Consider the following 17,472-nt stretch of genomic DNA (forward strand, 5'->3'; position numbering starts at 1 on the left):
TAGCACAAACTGCAATATGCCAAGAAATCCTAAAATGTTTTAATAGAAGAAAATTGAATATAATGACATTTAAAAAAACAAAAAACAAATCCATGATTGACAACTGCCACAGAAAACAACATTTGTAACCTAGTTTTCATCTCCACAATTGCTGAAGGGAAGCAACATCATGTGTACCTACCAATGATTTATATACATAATTGGTACCTACCCTTTAAAAGTTAAATACACCCCATTTCAATTCAGGACTTTCCCAACAGGCACACATTGTTCTTCAAGAAGTTACCGAGACATCCCACGTACCAAAAATCCTATCTTTCTTAAGGCGTTATCTGATTGGCCTCCTCAGGTGTGACATCACGGGAAGTCAGCTCAGAAAAGAGGGCTGGCAGCCAATACTGTGGCTCTCCAGAAGCTTGGGAATCCAACCACGCCAAGCCCTCTTTCAATAGGTGATCCTAGGACAACAAGGAGTGTGTATGTTAGGATGGTGGTGAGCTAAATCAAATCAAGAACCATGGTTCTATGGTGCTTTGTCACTCCTCATTTTCTTGTAAACATTTTGTTCTGTAAAATATCCTCCTTAACTCTTGGCAGCTTTTCTTTGCATTTCCTCTGTAGGCGACTTACCAGCACATGACAGGCTCGCTCTCGCTCCCACTTAAGACTCTCTCTGATCTCACTCACTGAAACGTAGCCCTTCTTCTGCAAATTGGCAGAAAAACAAATATTCATGACACCTGGCACCATATTTGCATTCCTCTAAATGACTCAGCATTAAGTATCAGAGCAGCATGTTCTGGATCCAAGCATGATGTTGGCAACTGCTCACAAGAAAAAACAAACAGCGCCACTCTTTAATCTCACAATCAGTATTCTGAGACATTTTTGACAAGTCATTTAGCATAATTACTGATGAGGCATCCACACAATACAGACTCAATAGGTGAAATGAAGGATTTACCTCAGCCAGCTGAAGTACCACAGTGTGGTCCATGTTGAGCTCTGCTGGCACTGACTGCACGAGGTAAGAGCCTCCAACAGGAATCATCCCAAAGCCGTTCCCCATGACTTTCAGCTTCTTTATGGCCCGCACCAAGTCATCTCTGGAGTGGAGAATAGAGATACAATTTCAACTTCATAATGAAAGTCCACTAAAGTTGATGGATAAATATCAATATGTTTACATTATTGTATTTAGTATTTATTGGGATCCCCAATTAGCTGCTGGGGAGGCAGAGGCTACTCTTCCTGGAGTCCAAACAGGAAACAGGACAACAAATAAAATACATAATAGACATAGCACTAAATTTACATTACAATTGAGCCATTCAGCAGATACTCCCATACAGAGCGACCCACAGCCAGGCGAGTCAACCACATATCAAAGTCCAATCCCAACCAGGTATCACATACATAATAAAATACATAATACAATGCAAAATACAATACAAAATGCATAAAAATGTCCCCGTAGTGCCGTATGGTGTTCTTTAACTTAGTTTTTATCTTGTTTATTTGCTAGCTTGAGTTGGCAGAGTTCAATTTAGTCATGGCTCTATTTAATACTGTGTTTCCCCCAGCCTCTATTCTGGACCTGGGGACAGTGAAGTCCTCTGGTTACATGTCTAGTGTTGTACCGAGGAGTGCCCGAACTGTCTGCGAACTGCTTGAACAGACAGTTCAGTACCTTCAACACGGTGCACAAAGACTAATAGTGATGCAGTCAATCTCTCCTCAACGTTGAGCCAGGAGAGACTGACATGCATGCCACTGACACTTTCCCTCCATACATCTAAGATAAATTAATATATGCTGACCTGTTTTAGATCAACTGCAATTTGCCTATGTCCTTATTTGCTGCAACTGACCACACAACTGCACAGTTGTCCAAGTGCATCAAAACTAGGGCCTGTAGAACCTGTCTGGTTGACTGGAATTTCAAGAAAGCAGAGCAATGCCTTATCATGTCCAGACCTCTTCCTAATTAAGTAACCATAGCATTCGGAAAGTATTCAGGCCCCTTGACTTTTTGTTACGTTACAGCCTTATTCTAAAATTGACTCAATTGTTCCCCCCCTCATCAATCTAAACCCAATACCCCATAATGAGAAAGCATTTTTTGTGTGCAAATGTAGTAAAAATTAAAAACAGAAATACCTTATTTACATAAGTATTCAGATCCTTTGCTATGAGACGCGAAATTGAGCTCAGGTGCATCCTGTTTCCATTGATCATCCTTGAGATGTTTCTCCAGATTGATTGGAGTCCACCTGTGCTAAATTCAATTGATTGGACATGATTTGGAAAGGCACACACCTGTCTATATAAGGTCCCACGGCTGACCAAGCCAAGCGATGAGGTCAAAGGAATTGTCCGTAGAGCTCCGAGACAGGATTGTGTCGAGGCACAGATCCGGGGAAGCGTACCAAAAAATGTCTGCAGAATTGAAGGTCCCAAAGAACACAACAGCCTCCATCATTCCTAAATGGAAGAAGTTTGGAACCACCAAGACTCTTCTTAGAGCTGGCCGCCCGGCCAAACTGAGCAATCGGGGGAGAAGGACCTTGGTCAGGGAGGTGACCAACAACCCGATGGTCCCTCTGACGGAGCTCTAGTTCCTCTGTTGAGATGGGTGAAACTTCCAGAAGGACAACCATCTCTGCAGCACTCCTACAATCGGGTCTTTATGGAAGAGTGTCCAGACGGAAGCCACTCCTCAGTAAAAGGCACATGACAACCAACTTGGAGTTTGCCAAAAGGCATCTAAAGAACTCTCAGACCATGATAAACAAGATTCTCAGGTCTGATAAACTCTATGGCCTGAATGCCAAGCGTCACATCTGGGGGAAACCTAGCACCATCCCTACGATGAAGCATGGTGGTGGCAGCATCATGCTCTGTGGTTGTTTTTCAGCAGCAGGGACTGGGAGATTAGTCAGGATTGAGGGAAATATGAATGGAACAAAGTAGAGAGATCATTGATGAAAACCTCCAGAGCGCTCAGAGAGACCTGAAAATATCTGTGCAGTGACTCTCCCTCATTCAACCTGACAGAGCTTGAGAGGATCTGCAGACAAGAATGCTAGAAACTCTCCAAATGCAGGTGTGCCAAGTTCTGTCATGTAGCGTCATACCCAAGAAGACTCAAGGCTGTAATCGCTGACAAAGGTGCTTCAACAAAGTACTGATAACGGGTCTGAATACTAATGTAAATGTTTTTTTTAAATACATTTGCAACAATTTCTAAAAATCTGTTTTTGTTTTGTCATTATGTGGTACTGTGTGTAGATTGATGATGAATATTCTGGGTTCACGCCCAGGCTCTGTCGTAACTGGCCGTGACCGGGAGGTCTGTGGGGCGACGCACAATTGGCCTAGCGTTGTCTGGGTTAGGGAGGGCTTGGCCGGTAGGGACATCCTCGTTTCATCCCGCACCAGCGACTCCTGTGGCGGGCCAGGCGCAGTGCGCGCTAACCAAGGTTGCCAGGTGCACGGTGTTTCCTCCGACACATTGGTGCGGCTGGCTTCCGGGTTGGATGCACGCTGTGTTAAGAAGCAGTGCGGCTTGGTTGGGTTGTGTATCAGAGGACGCATGACTTTCAACCTTCGTCTCTCCCGAGCCCGTACGGGAGTTGTAGCAATGAGGCAAGATAGTAGCTAGCTAAAAAAAAAAAAAAGGTTATGAATAGTGTGTTTTTTTTTCATCCATTTTAGAATGAGGCTGCAATGTAACTTTCCAAATGCACTGTATATATTTTGACCGTGATAGCTCGTTTAGTCTCCTTAACTTGCTCAATAGCCACACTATTCAATAATCGACAGATGAGGTTTAGGGTTGAGCAAATGATTTGTCGCCAAAAATGATGCTTTTAGTTTTTGAGATATTTAACACCAGCCTATTGCTAGTTACCCATTCTAAAACTGTTAAGGGCGTCAGTTATTTATTTTACTGTTACAGTCGATGTGTATACTGTGGAGTCGTCTGCGTACATTCAAGGCTTTATTCAAGGTCAGTGGAAGGTCCTTACTAAACACAAAACAATAATAGTCCCAAGTCAGCTACCCTGCAGTACACCACACTCAACCGTATTTGCATTACAGAGACTTCCATGTTTTCTATTGGACAGATATCAGTCCATCCATGATTAGGCAAATTATGTTAATCCATAACAACTATGTTTTTCAATGACATCAAAGGCTGCACTGAAGTCTAACAAAATAGCTCCCACAATCTTTTTATCAATTTCTTTCAGCCAATCATCAGTCATTTGTGTCAGGGCCAAGCACGTTGAGTGCCCTTCCCTATAAGCATACTGAAAGTCTGTTGTTCATTTGTTTTCTGTAAAATAACATTGGTCGAACACGATTTTTCCCCCAAAAATGATTCTAAGCACCGGTAACAGGCTGATTGTTTGAATCATTCAAGGGTGCTTTGCTATTTTGGGGCAGCGGAATGTCCTTTGTCTCCCTCCAGGCCTGAAGGCACACTCCGTCTTCTTGGCTAACATTTAAGATGTGGCATATAGGAGTCGCAATTTATTCCGCTACCAACCAGGTTGTTGGTACCAGGTGGTTTGCCCTTATTTATAGATAGCAATCATTTTTTCACCTCTTCCACACCCACTTGGAAGAATTTAAAGCTACAGTGCTTGTCTTTCATTATTTGGTCCTTTATGCATGAATATGAAGGCTCAAGATTTTATTTTTTTGCATGTCATGCCTAAGTTTGCTTATCTTGCCAACAAAAAAGTCATTAAAGTGGTTGGCAATATCAGAGGTTTTTGTTATGAATGAGCCATCAACGTCGATGGAGCAGAGTTGGCTTTTCTGCCTCGAATTTCCTTTAAGGTACTCTAGAGATTTTCACTATTATTCTTTCTAGAATGTATATTTGTTCCATAGTATAGTTTCTTCTTATTTTTGTTTAGTCGTGTGATTTCTCAATTTACTCTTTGTTTGCCAATCTGCTGTGTTGCCAGACTTACTTGCCATTCCCTTAGCCTCATCCCTCTCAGGCATACAGTTTTTAAATGAATCATCTATCCATGGGGATTTTGGCAGTTTTAACAGTACGTTTATTTATTGTCGCATGCCTGTCAGTAACCGGAAGAAGCAATTTCATAAATGCCTAAAGTGCAGCATCAGGATGTTCCTCATTACACACATTAGACCAACACATATTTTTCACATCTTCAACATAAGAATAATTGCAAAACCTCTTGATCGCTTATACACTATTTTAGGTCCAGTCTTTGAAACTTTGGTTTTCCTAGCTATGACTATTATGATCACTACATCTGATAGGTGTGGAAACTGCTTTAGATCAGATTTCGAGAAGCATTAGTAAAGATGTGTTCAATACAAGTGGATGATTTAGTTATTGTTCTGTTTGTAAATACACTGGCAGGTTGACTGATAACCTGAATCAGGCTGCAGGCACTAGTTACAGTTTCAAGTTTTTTCTTGAGTGGACAGCTTGATGAAAGCCAGTCAATATTTAGGTCTCCCAGAAAATAAACCACTCTGTTAATATGATATACATTATCAAGCATTTCACACATATTATCCAAATACTGACTGTTAGCACTTGGTGGCCTATAGCCACTTTGCACAAGAATAGGGTTTAGGTGAGGCAAGTGAACCTGTAGCCACATTACTTCAACAGCATTTGACATGAGATCCTCTCTAATATTAAATATGATGATAAATGTTGACTTTCTGCATTACTTAGGAGAGCATTTATTATATCATTTCTGATATTTGTCAGATAGTACTCACTGGCTCACATCCTGAGCAAATTTCCCCCTTCCCTTCAACACTCTGTGATGCAGTTCGTCCAGGGTAATAAGTCCTAAAACACAGATGGAACACCAATGAACGACACATTTCAAAATGCAGTGTTTTGCTATGACTTTGATGATGTTCCAAAGAAGCCTCACCTCCATTTCTGTGTTTCAGTGCCAGGCATACTTCAATGATCTGCACACCCAGCTCGTAATAGAAGTCACCCACGCCAAGCATCTCAGACCAAAAGCCTTTGCCAGCTGTCAATGACAAAGAAAACACTTAATTGGTTGCATTTCAATTCCTTGAATAAATACAACATATGAGTAAAGGACATTTTAATGGTCTTTTAATGTAGGGCAAAAACAACTTCTATTTTAAACAGACACAGTTGTGATTCTCACAGGCAAGTGGGTCAACTCCAATGGTGGCACACATCTCCTGAAACTGGACCCGGAACTGGGAACTCTTACGAATCTCTTGTTTGTGCTTGCTGGCAAATTCCTCAAGGTTAGATTTGAAGGTCTCCAGCTGTTTTGACATCTGAAAGACCATGATGTTTTAGATATTTCCACAACGGCAACAGCTTGACTAGCTACATGGATTGAATAACATTCCAATGAAGACACACTTGCACACCCACACATAAGCTCAGTTGGTAGAGTATGGCGCTGCTTGACGATGAAAACCCAACTGACATTTACTCCTGAAGTGTTATGCTGCTGCACCCTCTATAACCACTGTGGTTGTTATCTGACCCTACCAGTCACCTATAAACATTTATACATCTTGCCTAAATGGCCGTACTCTTATAATCTCCCCCCTGCACAGCCAGAAGAGAACTGGTTCCCCTCTATGTTTCTTCCTTAGTTCCCTCCTCACTCGGGAGTTTTTCCTTAGCTAAAATGTACAGCATGGTCGAGGCATTCGTTGGAACTTGGAAGTTTTTGTGCTTCTACATCTGCATTGCTTGCTCTTTGGGGTTTAAGGATGGGTGTCTGTATAACAGTTTGTGACACTTACTGGTGTAAACTGGGCTTTATAAAATACATTTGATTGATTGCAACGCCAGGATAGTGGGTTGATTCCAGGGACCACCCGTAAGTAAAATGCATGCACGCATGACTAAGTCGCTTTAGATGAAAGTGTCTGCTAAATAGCATATTATTATAATATTATTATTGAGCTTACCTGAACAATTTGATCCTCAGCTAACACTGTCCCCCTCTCTTTATACTTGGCCTACAAAAAAATAAGAGTGTTTTGGATAAGATGGTTGTATTTCTGAAATGCCTTGGATTCATTGTTTACATTTTGTAGATGGGCCCATTCATCTAGACAAGGTTACCTCTGCAAGCTTCTTTTTGGCGATAGCTCCCGCACCTACTCCTCTCCTATGCATCTTGTTGATGTGAAAAAAAGGACTAGCTAGCTATGAAAAAGTTGACACCGCTATTGTTATGCTTGCCAACTAACGTTAGCTAGCTAGGTAGTTTCCAGTTGCACGGTCAAAGTAATTTGTTAGGTCGCGAGGTGCTTTTACCCTATTGCAGCCATATGATAGCTCTCAGCATTCCGTTCTTATTCAATAATAATTTCTATGCACACAACTTTGAAATCGACTCATTTCGCGAAACTTGAGAGCTAGCAAGGTCTATTTGCTTAGTTTAGGAACCCGGAAGTAACTTCCTCCTGAGTTTGACGAGAGGCAATGCCATCAAATACGGCATTGCAAATACTGCCACCTACTGCCTCGGCAAGATACTTCTTCTGCCACCAACTCGACTGTGAACCAGAGATGGTGAAGGAGTGAGTGCATACACTTTCATACTTGTCCCCCATGGGAATTGAACCTACAACCCAGGAATTGCAAGTACCATGCTCTACCAACTGAGCCACACAGAACACCTCCCATTTGGATTTCCCCACCAATTTCATGGTACTATTGAGCCTTGTGTGTCACAGTCTCAGCCTTCTGATTACACTTTCCTCCCTTCTCTCTTGGCCTGAGGACCTCCCTGCCCCCAACTTTTCATGGATCTTATAAAGGTGTCTTCCGTTTCTCTCCCTGTTCCACAACTCTTGCCATTTGTTTTTAACCACTGTTCTTAAGAGCCTACTTGGCGATAACATCCACCTCCTCATTCCCCTTAACTCCCACATGAGCTGGTAACCAGAGGAACATCACCAATACCCCCATCTGCTTCACCCTACACAAGCACTAAAAAACCTCATACAATACATCCGGTCTGCTCTGAGACAGATGCATTTAGGCTGATCAGTGCTGCACAGGAGTCAGAGCAAATTACCACTGTCTGGCCTCACCTCCTCCACCCACTTTGTAGCCAATAGTATGGCCAACAACTCCATTGTGTAAACAGATAAATTATTTGTTGCTCTTTTTGTCCCTGCCACCTTAAACTCAGGAACACTAAAAGCTGCACCTATCTTTCCTGTTTTAGGGCCCTTAGATCCATTTGTGAATATATTCAAGAAAGGATAGTAATGTGTTCCTAAATGTACACTTACAACTGAATCCTCAACATCTCTCACCTTCAAGAAACCTAGATCTATGACAGAGTCCTTTAGGTGTCTTTTGGCAAACTCCAAGCGGGCTGTCATCTGCCTTTTACTGAGCAGTGGCTTCCATCTGGCCACTCTACCATAAAGGCCTGATTGGTGGAGTGCTGCAGAGATGGTTGTCATTCTGGAAGTTTCTCCCATCTCCACTGAGGAACTCTGGAGCTTTGTCAGAGGGACCATTGGGATCTTAGTCACCTTCCTGACCAAGGCCGTCCCCCCGATTGCTCAGTTTGGCCGGCCGGCCAGCTCTAGGAAGAGTCTTGGTGGTTCCAAATTTCTACCATTTAAGAATGATGGAGGACACTGTGTTCTTGGGGATCTTTAACTCTGCAGAAATATTTTTGGTACCCTTCCCTAAATCTGTGCCTTGACACATCCTGTCTCGGAGATCTACGGACAGTTTCTTCGACCTCACGGCTAGGTTTTTACTCTGACATGCACTGTGAACTATGGAACCTTATATAGGCAGGTTTGTGCCTTTCCAAATAATTTCCAATCAATTGAATTTACCACAGGTGGATTCCAATCAAGTTGTAGAAACATCTTAAGGATGATCAATGGAAACAAGTCTCATAGCAAAGGGTCTGAATATTTATGTAAATAAAGTATTTATGTTTTTTATTTTTAATACATTTGCAAAAATGTAATATGTTTGTGTAGATTGATGAGGGGAAAAAAATAATTAAACCAATTTTGGAATAAGGCTGTAACGTAAGAAAATGTGGGAAAAGTCAAGGGGTCTGAATACTTTCCGAATGCACTGTATATGAAGCCTCAAGATACGCAAAGGACCTTGTTATTCTTTCAATATGACCAGTGGGACTCTTTAAGGTGTGACATTTGTGAAAAATGTGAACATTTGTGAAAATATTGCAATTCAAGATTTTACTTTTGTGAAATGTTTATCTCGTGCAAAATGCTAGATGCAATTAACAACTCAGTGAGGCCAATTTTTGTTTTTTAATTCAAGCTATTTTATTTCCCCTTAGCAATTATTTATGAAAAAGTTCAGACATGCTGGATTCATATTTCTAACTTTACAATATATATTGTGTACACAAAAATAGATAGCATACATTTTCCTCCAAATTGTCATAATGTTTTTGTTGACTTCTCTTTGCATTACTCTCCCACCAATGTCGATCATTTGTTGATATTCTTCAAAACATCACTGTGTTCGGTTGTAGTGAGGAAACAAATGTGAAAATATTATAATAAAAACAATATGACACAACCAATAATTTGGCAACAATTTACTATATTTACTACAATTTACTCTATTGAAGTAGTTCACAGAATGAACTCACATGGATCTGTCCCTTGCTGCGTATGCACAGTGCAAGCTTTTTCAGGAGATTGTTGTACAGGCGAGCCTCTGGATCTTCCTCTGGAGTGACATTAGACCTATGACAGTTTTATTTTATTATTATCGTTGCCAGTGGCTGAATTTGCTCTCCGTTTCTGCACATCTCTCCGATTCAGCTTCTGCATATCTCAAGTTCTGAACTATAACAATTATAGTAATTTCAAAGCCAATTTGACTTACATGCTCTTTTTCTCTCTCTGGTTGAGCAGGAAGTTGACAAAATTCTTCTGCACCATGGAGTCCATGATTTTGCTCATGTCACTGGCGATGGTTGACTCTGCGTATCTTCTCCCCAAACCCTGTCCATTTTCCGTGAGACTAACAAGCAGACATGAACACAAACATGCGAGAGGAATGGACATATTTGATAATGCAGGGGACTCAACATCAAAATGAAATATGATCAGACATCTCAAACGCAGGATGGGAATCTTACCTGTTCTCGCCAGACTGGGACAGGACTTCAGCACGCAGCATCCCAGCCACGCAGAGAACCACCAGTGAAAACAAAGCTACCTTCATGGTGACAAAACTAAACGAGGAGAGAAGCGAGAGGCAGAGAAAGTCAGGAAGAGAAAAAAACCTGCAATTCTGGAGAATGTCTTACACTTAACAATACAGGGGTTCCTTTATATTTCTAAATAACTGTTATATTTCTGTAAATGTATTACACATACAGTAAGCTAGACACAAGAATGCATGTATTAAGCAGAAATGTATAATTGGAACAACAGAATACTGGAAGGGTATATTTTGAAAACTATCTTACCTTGTGAATGGATATTCTTCAGTGAGAGATGCAGGCTTTTTGTGAATTGCTACAAGACATTGGTCCTTTTATACAGTTTCTCAGAGGTGATTTGTGGCAACACTGGCATATCAACAGGAATAACACCTTAGTTCCACTACATTAGGGCAATAATATACACATACTTCCGATAAGCAAGCTTTCTAATAAATTCAAAACTGAGTAAAATAATAGGATGTTTAAAATTGTTCCCTAGATTGGAGGTAACTACCCTTAATATGATCAGTGGAAACCTTTCTGGGCTATTAGGCTAATCTGAATGGTGCTAGATGGGAAACAATTGAGACGTGAACAGCTTAATGGTCACACTAGAAGATAAGGGAATGAAGTAAAAGGTGAATGTTTTCAATGCTGTAACCTGTTTTGGGTTACGTGTAGCTAAATTTAAATCTAAAATGGTCCTTGAGATCGGAAAATATGATTTGTCTTACATATGAACGATGGTGTAATGGTAAATATGCTAATGCTGTTACTGTTTGTTTTTTATTCATCATGGTCATTTTAGGTTGCTGAAGGAGTGACAAGGCTAAACCCACCTATCAAATGAAATTGTATTTGTCACATACTTTGTTAACAACAGGTGTAAACTAATAGTGAAATGCTTACTTACGGGCCCTTCCTAACAATGCAGAAAGAAAAAAAATGTAAATAATATGCATCACAGAGAAAGCAGAAAACACCAACACATCCCCGTTGTCTCTACCTTGCCGGCCGAATGTCAACTAAGCCCTCGTATTCATCCCTAAAAGCAAAAACATGGAAATGTTTATTAGTACAGGATAAAGAGCACACAGGTGTGACATATTGGTGATGGAAGAGAATCACCTGACCAGTGGCGATTTTAGCATGTAAATCTTGGTGTGGCAAACAAAAAAAAAATGCTTTGAGACACATCCCAGCAAATCCACTACATAACACAACACAACCCTAAACAATACATGAATTGGACTATAAGGGTGACAAACGGTGCCCACTAACTGTTAGGGCCTACATAAAGCTGTCCCAACAACAAAGTCCCAACAGCAATTCCAACACCTTACCACTTACACACCTGGCTATCAGCAGAGCCTTGTCTGGCAGAAAAACATTGTATTCAGCCTCATTTACTGCCTTTTTAAAAAACATAGCTGATATGGTTTACTTGCTTAAACAAATGTGGTTTCTACTGAGATGTACAAATGATGGCATAAGGGGACAACAATACATAATTTCGGTTAAGACATTAATGATCGAGCTAGGATGGACATAGTCAATATACCTATTTGTTCAGCACTTTTGAAATGTACAGCGACAGAATTCAGAACTTAGACCATTCTTACAGTATTCTCCCTGTACACCAAGTCAGAACCGTACGATAAATAAAGGGGGCATATTGTGGTTTAATTTTGGTAGATGTTATTTACAATAATCTTTAAGGGTGCCATTAATTGTGAAACCTTGATTTGGAGGACATTGATTTTTAATTAAATCAATAAATTATTTTGGTTGGTTCCATTGAAACATTAATAAAGCACAGTATTTGTCACATGTTGGTATTTTGAGTTTATCTCTATTATTATATTGTTTATATTTTTTAAAGTATTGCTTGTGCATTGGCAGTCAGGGGTGCCAGTAATTTTGGAGACCACTGTAAGCAGACAATGAAAGATCTTACAATATTCAATGATGACACAGGCTATAGGCTACATTTGCACCACCAAGTCAGAACAGTAGGCCAAATTATGAGGGGAAAGGGGACCAAATTATTAGGGTAAGGCTCATGGGCTACGAACAGCTTACTACACAACATACACTTAGTATACATATCTCCCTGGCATAGTACAGAATTTATGCAGCAATAAACAACACATTTTTGGACTCATCTTGTTGTGCTGTGCTCACTTGAAAAGGAAGGTGGCGCGGGGGTCCTTCATGGGAAAATGTTGTCTTCAAACTTTGTCATCAAAGTCTGGCATTCTCTGGATTTATGTTGCTTTCAAGAAAATTGGGGAAAAAACAAGGTTTAATCATGACGTTAGTAATCTTCAGGTCGGAGCTCTAGAAAGAAGGCAGAGTTCCCGATTTGGAATGCCGGGTTGGATGACAGTTCAAAATGTATTTTCCCAGTCGGAGGTCATTTTTTTCAAAGTTCCCAGTTGTCTTGAACTCACTGAAGTCTGATATTTCCCAGTTCAGAGTTTCCAGTTGTTTTGAAAGCAGCAGAAGTCATGTTGGATTGACAGCATGGCCAATTGTATATGTTTATTCTTTGGAAAAGAGATCTTTAAGCCCAGACTTGGACCACACATCAACTCCACTGAATAGCTGGCTAGTGATTGGCTTTGCAATGCTTGCAGTTAGCCACTGATTCCCTCCAAACCACTTATTGTTGAACTTGCGATTTACAACTTGTTGTGTAATGTTTATGTCCAATGGTCGATGAGCACCGATAAGTTTTATCTATAATTTCTCTTCAAAAATTTGCCAGTAGACTTGATTAATGATGATAACTGCTAGCTCACTAGTTAAGATTTTGAAAGTATGATGTTGACATGATCAGTCAAATCAAAGCTAATGTAGATATAAAGTGATTTGACATAATTTTATCTGTGGCCAATGACCTTGAGCCTTCTTGGATGGGCACTTCTAATGTAACTCTATGGCTACACCAAAGGAGCTTGAACTCTTGAGCTCTCCCGTAGATTTTGTGGTGACATAGTTTCCCATGAGTGAAAGAACACTGAGCCAATCACAGAGCAACTACAGAACATTACCAACCCCTTCGCTCCGTATTTTCCGCTGGCTGTCCCACCACCACAGAAAGCACTGAACTAGGCTGAAAAACCTGCATTTTGGAGCTGCCTTTCTCAAGAAAGCAAAAAAGAGACCATGTTTGTATGCGGCTTTATTAACTCAATAATTGTTTTATTTTTGACATTGTTTGCAAACTGATATGTGACACGTATTAATGCCAAAATAACATGCAAAACAGGCAACATTATATTTTTTGCTCAACAGGTCAGGCAGGTGGGGCTCTACCTGCCCTGAATGACAGATCGCCACTGCACCTGACCTACTTGCCATGCAAGAACATGTTTGCTACAGTCACAGTATGGGTAGAGGTTTTAAAACGTACAGTTGAAGTCTGAAGATTACATACACTTAGGTTAGAGTCATTAAAACTCGTTTTTCAACCACTCCACAAATTTCTTGTTAACAAACTATAGTTTTGGAAAGTCGGTTAGGACATTTACTTTGTGCATGACACAAGTAATTTTTCCAACAATTGTTTACAGACAGATTATTTCACTTATAATCCACTGTATCACAATTCCAGTGGGTCAGAAGTTTACATACACTAAGTTGACTGTGCCTTTAAACAGCTTGGAAAATTCCAGAAAATGATGCCATGGCTTTAGAAGCTTCTGATAGGCTAATTGACATAATTTGAGTCAATTGGAGGTGTACCTCTGGATGCATTTCAAGGCCTACCTTCAAACTCAGTGCCTCTTTGCTTGACATCATGGGAAAATCAAAATAAATAAGCCAAGACCTCAGAAAAAAATGTGTAAACCTCCACAAGTCTTGTTCATCCTTGCGAGCAATTTCCAAACGCCTGACGGTACCATGCCCATCTGTACAAATAGCACGCAAGTATAAACACCACGGGACCATGCAGCCCTTATACCGCTCAGGAAGGAGACGAGTTCTGTCTCCTAGAGATTTATGTACTATGGTGCGTAAAGTGCAAATCAATCTCAGAACAACAGCAAAGGACCTTGTGAAGATGCTGGAGGAAACAGGTACAAAAGTATCTATATCCACAGTAAAACGAGTCCTTTATCGACATAACCTGAAAGGCCGCTCAGCAAGGAAGAAGCCACTGCTCCAAAACCGCCATAAAAAAAGCCAGACTACAGTTTGCAACTTGCACATGAGGACAAAGAATGTACTTTTTGGAGAAATGTCCTCTGGTCTGATGAAACAAAAATGAAGCACAAGGGTGACAGCATCATGTTGTGGGGGTGCTTTGCTGCAGGAGGGATTGGTGAACTTCACAAAATATACCTCATCATGTGGAAGGAAAATTATGTGGATATATTGAAACAACATCTCAAGACATCAGTCAGGAAGTTAAATCTTGGTCGCAAATGGATCTATCAAATGGACAATGACCTCAAGCATACTTCCAAAGTTGTGGCAAAATGGCTTAAGGACAACAAATTCAAGGTATTGGAGTGGCCATCACAAAGCCCTGACCTCAATCCTATAGACAATCTGTGGGCATAACTGAAAAAATAGTGTGCGAGCAAGGAGGCCTACAAACCTGACTCATTTACACCAGCTCTGTCAGGAGGAATGGGCCAAAATTCACCCAACTTATTGTGGAAGGCTACCCGAAACATTTGACCCAAGTTAAACAATTTAAAGGTAACGCTACCTAAATACTAAATGAGTGTATGTAAACTTCTGACCAACTGGGAATGTGATGAAAGAAATAAAAGCTGAAATAAATCATTCGCTCTACTATTATCCTGACATTTCACATTTTTAAAATAAAGTGGTGATCCTAACTGACTTAAGACAGGGAATTTTTACTAGGATTAAATGTTAAGAATTGTGAAACTGAGTTTAACTGTATTTGGCTAAGGTGTACGTAAACTTCTGACTTAAACTGTACTTTCAACTGTACTGACGTTATTCATAGAACCATAGTTACATTCGCAACTTCCGTTATGGTATGGGCAGGAAAGCGTTCCGGACAACGAACACAATTGCATTTTATCTATGGCAATTTCAACGCACAGAAATACCATGACGAGATCCTGAGGCCCATTTATTTTAAAGGTATCTGTGACCAAGAGACACCGTACCAGTCAAAAGTTTGGACACCTACTTATTCAAGTTATTTTTTTTTGTGCTATTTTCTACATTGTATAATAATAGTGAAGACAAACTATGAAATGACACATGGAATCATGTAGTAACCAAAAAAGTTACATCTAAATATATTTTATATTTGAGATTCTTGAAAATAGCCACCCTTTGCCTTGATGACAGCTTTGCACACTCATGGCATTCTCTCCAACAGCATCACCTGTAATGCTTTTCCGAAAGTCTTGAAGAAGTTCCCACAAATGCAGCTTTTCCTTCACTCTGTGGTCCAACTCATCCCAAACCATCTCAATTGGGTTGAGGTCAAGTGATTGTGGAGGCCAGGTCATCTGATGCAGCACTCCATCATTCCCCTTCCTGGTCAAATAGCCCTTACACAGCCTTGAGGTGTGTTGGGTCATTGTCCTGTTGGAAAACAAATGATAGTCCCACTAAGCGCAAACCAGATGGGATGGTGTATCACTGCAGAATGCGGTGGTAACCATGCTGGTTAAGTGTGCCTTAAATTCTAAATAAATCAGTGTCACAAGCAAAGCACCCCCACACCATCTCCTCCTCCATGCTCCACTGTGGGAACCACACATGCGGAGATCATCCGTTCATCTACTCTGCGTCTCACAAAGACATTGCGGTTGGAACCAAAAATCTCAAATTTGGACTCATCAGACCAAAGGACAGATGTCCACCGGTCATGTTTCTTGGCCCAGGCGAGTCTCTTCTTATTGGTGTCCCTTAGCTGCGGTTTCTTTGCAGCAATTCGACCATGACGGCCTGATTCACAGTTTCCTCTGAACAGTTGATGTTGACATGCGTCTGTTACTTGAACTCTGTGAAGCATTTATTTGGGCTGCAATCTGAGGAGCAGTTAACTGTAATGAATTTATCCTCTGCAGCAGAGGTAACGCTGGGTCTCCCTTTCCTGTGGCAGTCCTCATGAGAGCCAGTTTTATAGCGCTTGATGAAATGTTTAAAATTGACTGACCCTCATGTCTTTAAGTAATGATGGACTTTACTTATTTGAGTTGTTCTTGCCATAATATGGACTTGGTCTTTTACCAAATAGTTATATCTTCTGTATACCACCCCTACCTTGTCACAACACAACTGATTGGCTCAAATTCCACAAATTAACTTTTAACAAGGCACACCTGTTAATTTAAAAGCATTCCAGGTGACTACCTCATTAAGAAAGAATGCCAAGAGTGTGCTACTTTTAAGAATCTCAAAATAAAATATTTTTATTTAACACTTTTTTGGAGCCCACAAAAAAGTACATGATTCCATATGTGTTGGATTGGATTTCTGCAAAAATTTGTCATCAAATTTGATCTGATCTTCATCTAAGTCACAACAATAAGACAGTGTACATGATTCCATGTGTTATTTCATAGTTAATGTGTTCACTACTATTCTACAATGTAGAAAATAGTACAAATAAAGAAAAACCCAAACATTTGACTGGTACTGTATGCATCCCGGTCATGTGAAACCCGTAGATTAGGGACTAAAGAACTTCAATGGACTGATTTCCTCATATGAATTGTAACTCAGTAAAATCTTTGAAATTGTTGAATGTTGCATTGATATTTTTATTCAGTATATATCAGGGGTGTCAAACTCATTCCATGGAGGGCCAAGTGTCCACAGGTTTTTCCTTTCAATCAAGACAATCCAGGTGACAGGGATTCATAAATCAAGTACAAGGGAGGAGCTAAGACCTGCAGACACTATGCTTTTCAAACTCATGAAAGACACACCCTCACCTTATGCCCTTGGGGGAATCTCCATGGACACATTTGTCGTCGGTCCAAATGATTACCCAAGCAAGGGAAATTTGCAACTTACGCCCCTCAGCTTTAATGGCGTTAGCGAGTGTACAATTATGTTCACTTCTGTGCCTGAATGGCCCCATAATTCAATTTGCGCTGTTTTGTCCATCCGCTAAGAAGCCAGCCAAAACTTAAACGTCAATATGGAGTCAACATACAAGTTTAAGTAAAAACGCATGTAAATAAGTTAAATTGTACTAATGCACAAACTCGTCTGGTAAATG

At 40.5% G+C, this 17,472-nt stretch overlaps 2 protein-coding genes and 1 long non-coding RNA gene across 4 annotated transcripts; 1 reads left to right on the forward strand and 2 right to left on the reverse strand.

Annotated features, from left to right (window-relative positions):
• Positions 1 to 17: 17 nt before the first annotated feature.
• Positions 18 to 7,496, reverse strand: snf8 (SNF8 subunit of ESCRT-II). Of its 2 annotated transcripts, XM_021565018.2 has the most exons (8): positions 7,136 to 7,496; positions 6,979 to 7,029; positions 6,192 to 6,330; positions 5,943 to 6,047; positions 5,782 to 5,854; positions 965 to 1,106; positions 631 to 705; positions 18 to 458 (listed from the first exon to the last, which is right to left on the reverse strand). In XM_021565018.2, exons 1-8 carry the CDS (start codon positions 7,187 to 7,189, stop codon positions 321 to 323), a joined length of 777 nt encoding a protein of 258 aa, XP_021420693.1. In that variant the 5' UTR covers positions 7,190 to 7,496; the 3' UTR covers positions 18 to 320. The 2 variants fall into 2 exon arrangements, with proteins under 2 accessions (XP_021420693.1, XP_036802276.1); XM_036946381.1 differs by lacking the exons at positions 6,979 to 7,029; positions 7,136 to 7,496 and adding an exon at positions 6,431 to 6,560.
• Positions 6,639 to 11,014, forward strand: LOC118939515. The gene is made up of 2 exons (XR_005036458.1): positions 6,639 to 6,887; positions 9,946 to 11,014. It is a non-coding gene; the product is annotated as an uncharacterized LOC118939515 (long non-coding RNA).
• LOC118939514 (gastric inhibitory polypeptide) lies at positions 9,352 to 10,541 on the reverse strand. Its single transcript, XM_036946382.1, has 5 exons — positions 10,506 to 10,541; positions 10,173 to 10,268; positions 9,917 to 10,054; positions 9,678 to 9,774; positions 9,352 to 9,541 (listed from the first exon to the last, which is right to left on the reverse strand). The coding sequence occupies exons 2-5, from the start codon at positions 10,256 to 10,258 to the stop codon at positions 9,539 to 9,541; spliced, it is 324 nt and encodes a 107-aa protein (XP_036802277.1). The 5' UTR covers positions 10,259 to 10,268; positions 10,506 to 10,541; the 3' UTR covers positions 9,352 to 9,538.
• Positions 11,015 to 17,472: the final 6,458 nt, after the last annotated feature.

The sequence above is a fragment of the Oncorhynchus mykiss genome, chromosome 16, assembly GCF_013265735.2.
Source record: "Oncorhynchus mykiss isolate Arlee chromosome 16, USDA_OmykA_1.1, whole genome shotgun sequence".
Classification (NCBI taxonomy): domain Eukaryota; kingdom Metazoa; phylum Chordata; class Actinopteri; order Salmoniformes; family Salmonidae; genus Oncorhynchus; species Oncorhynchus mykiss.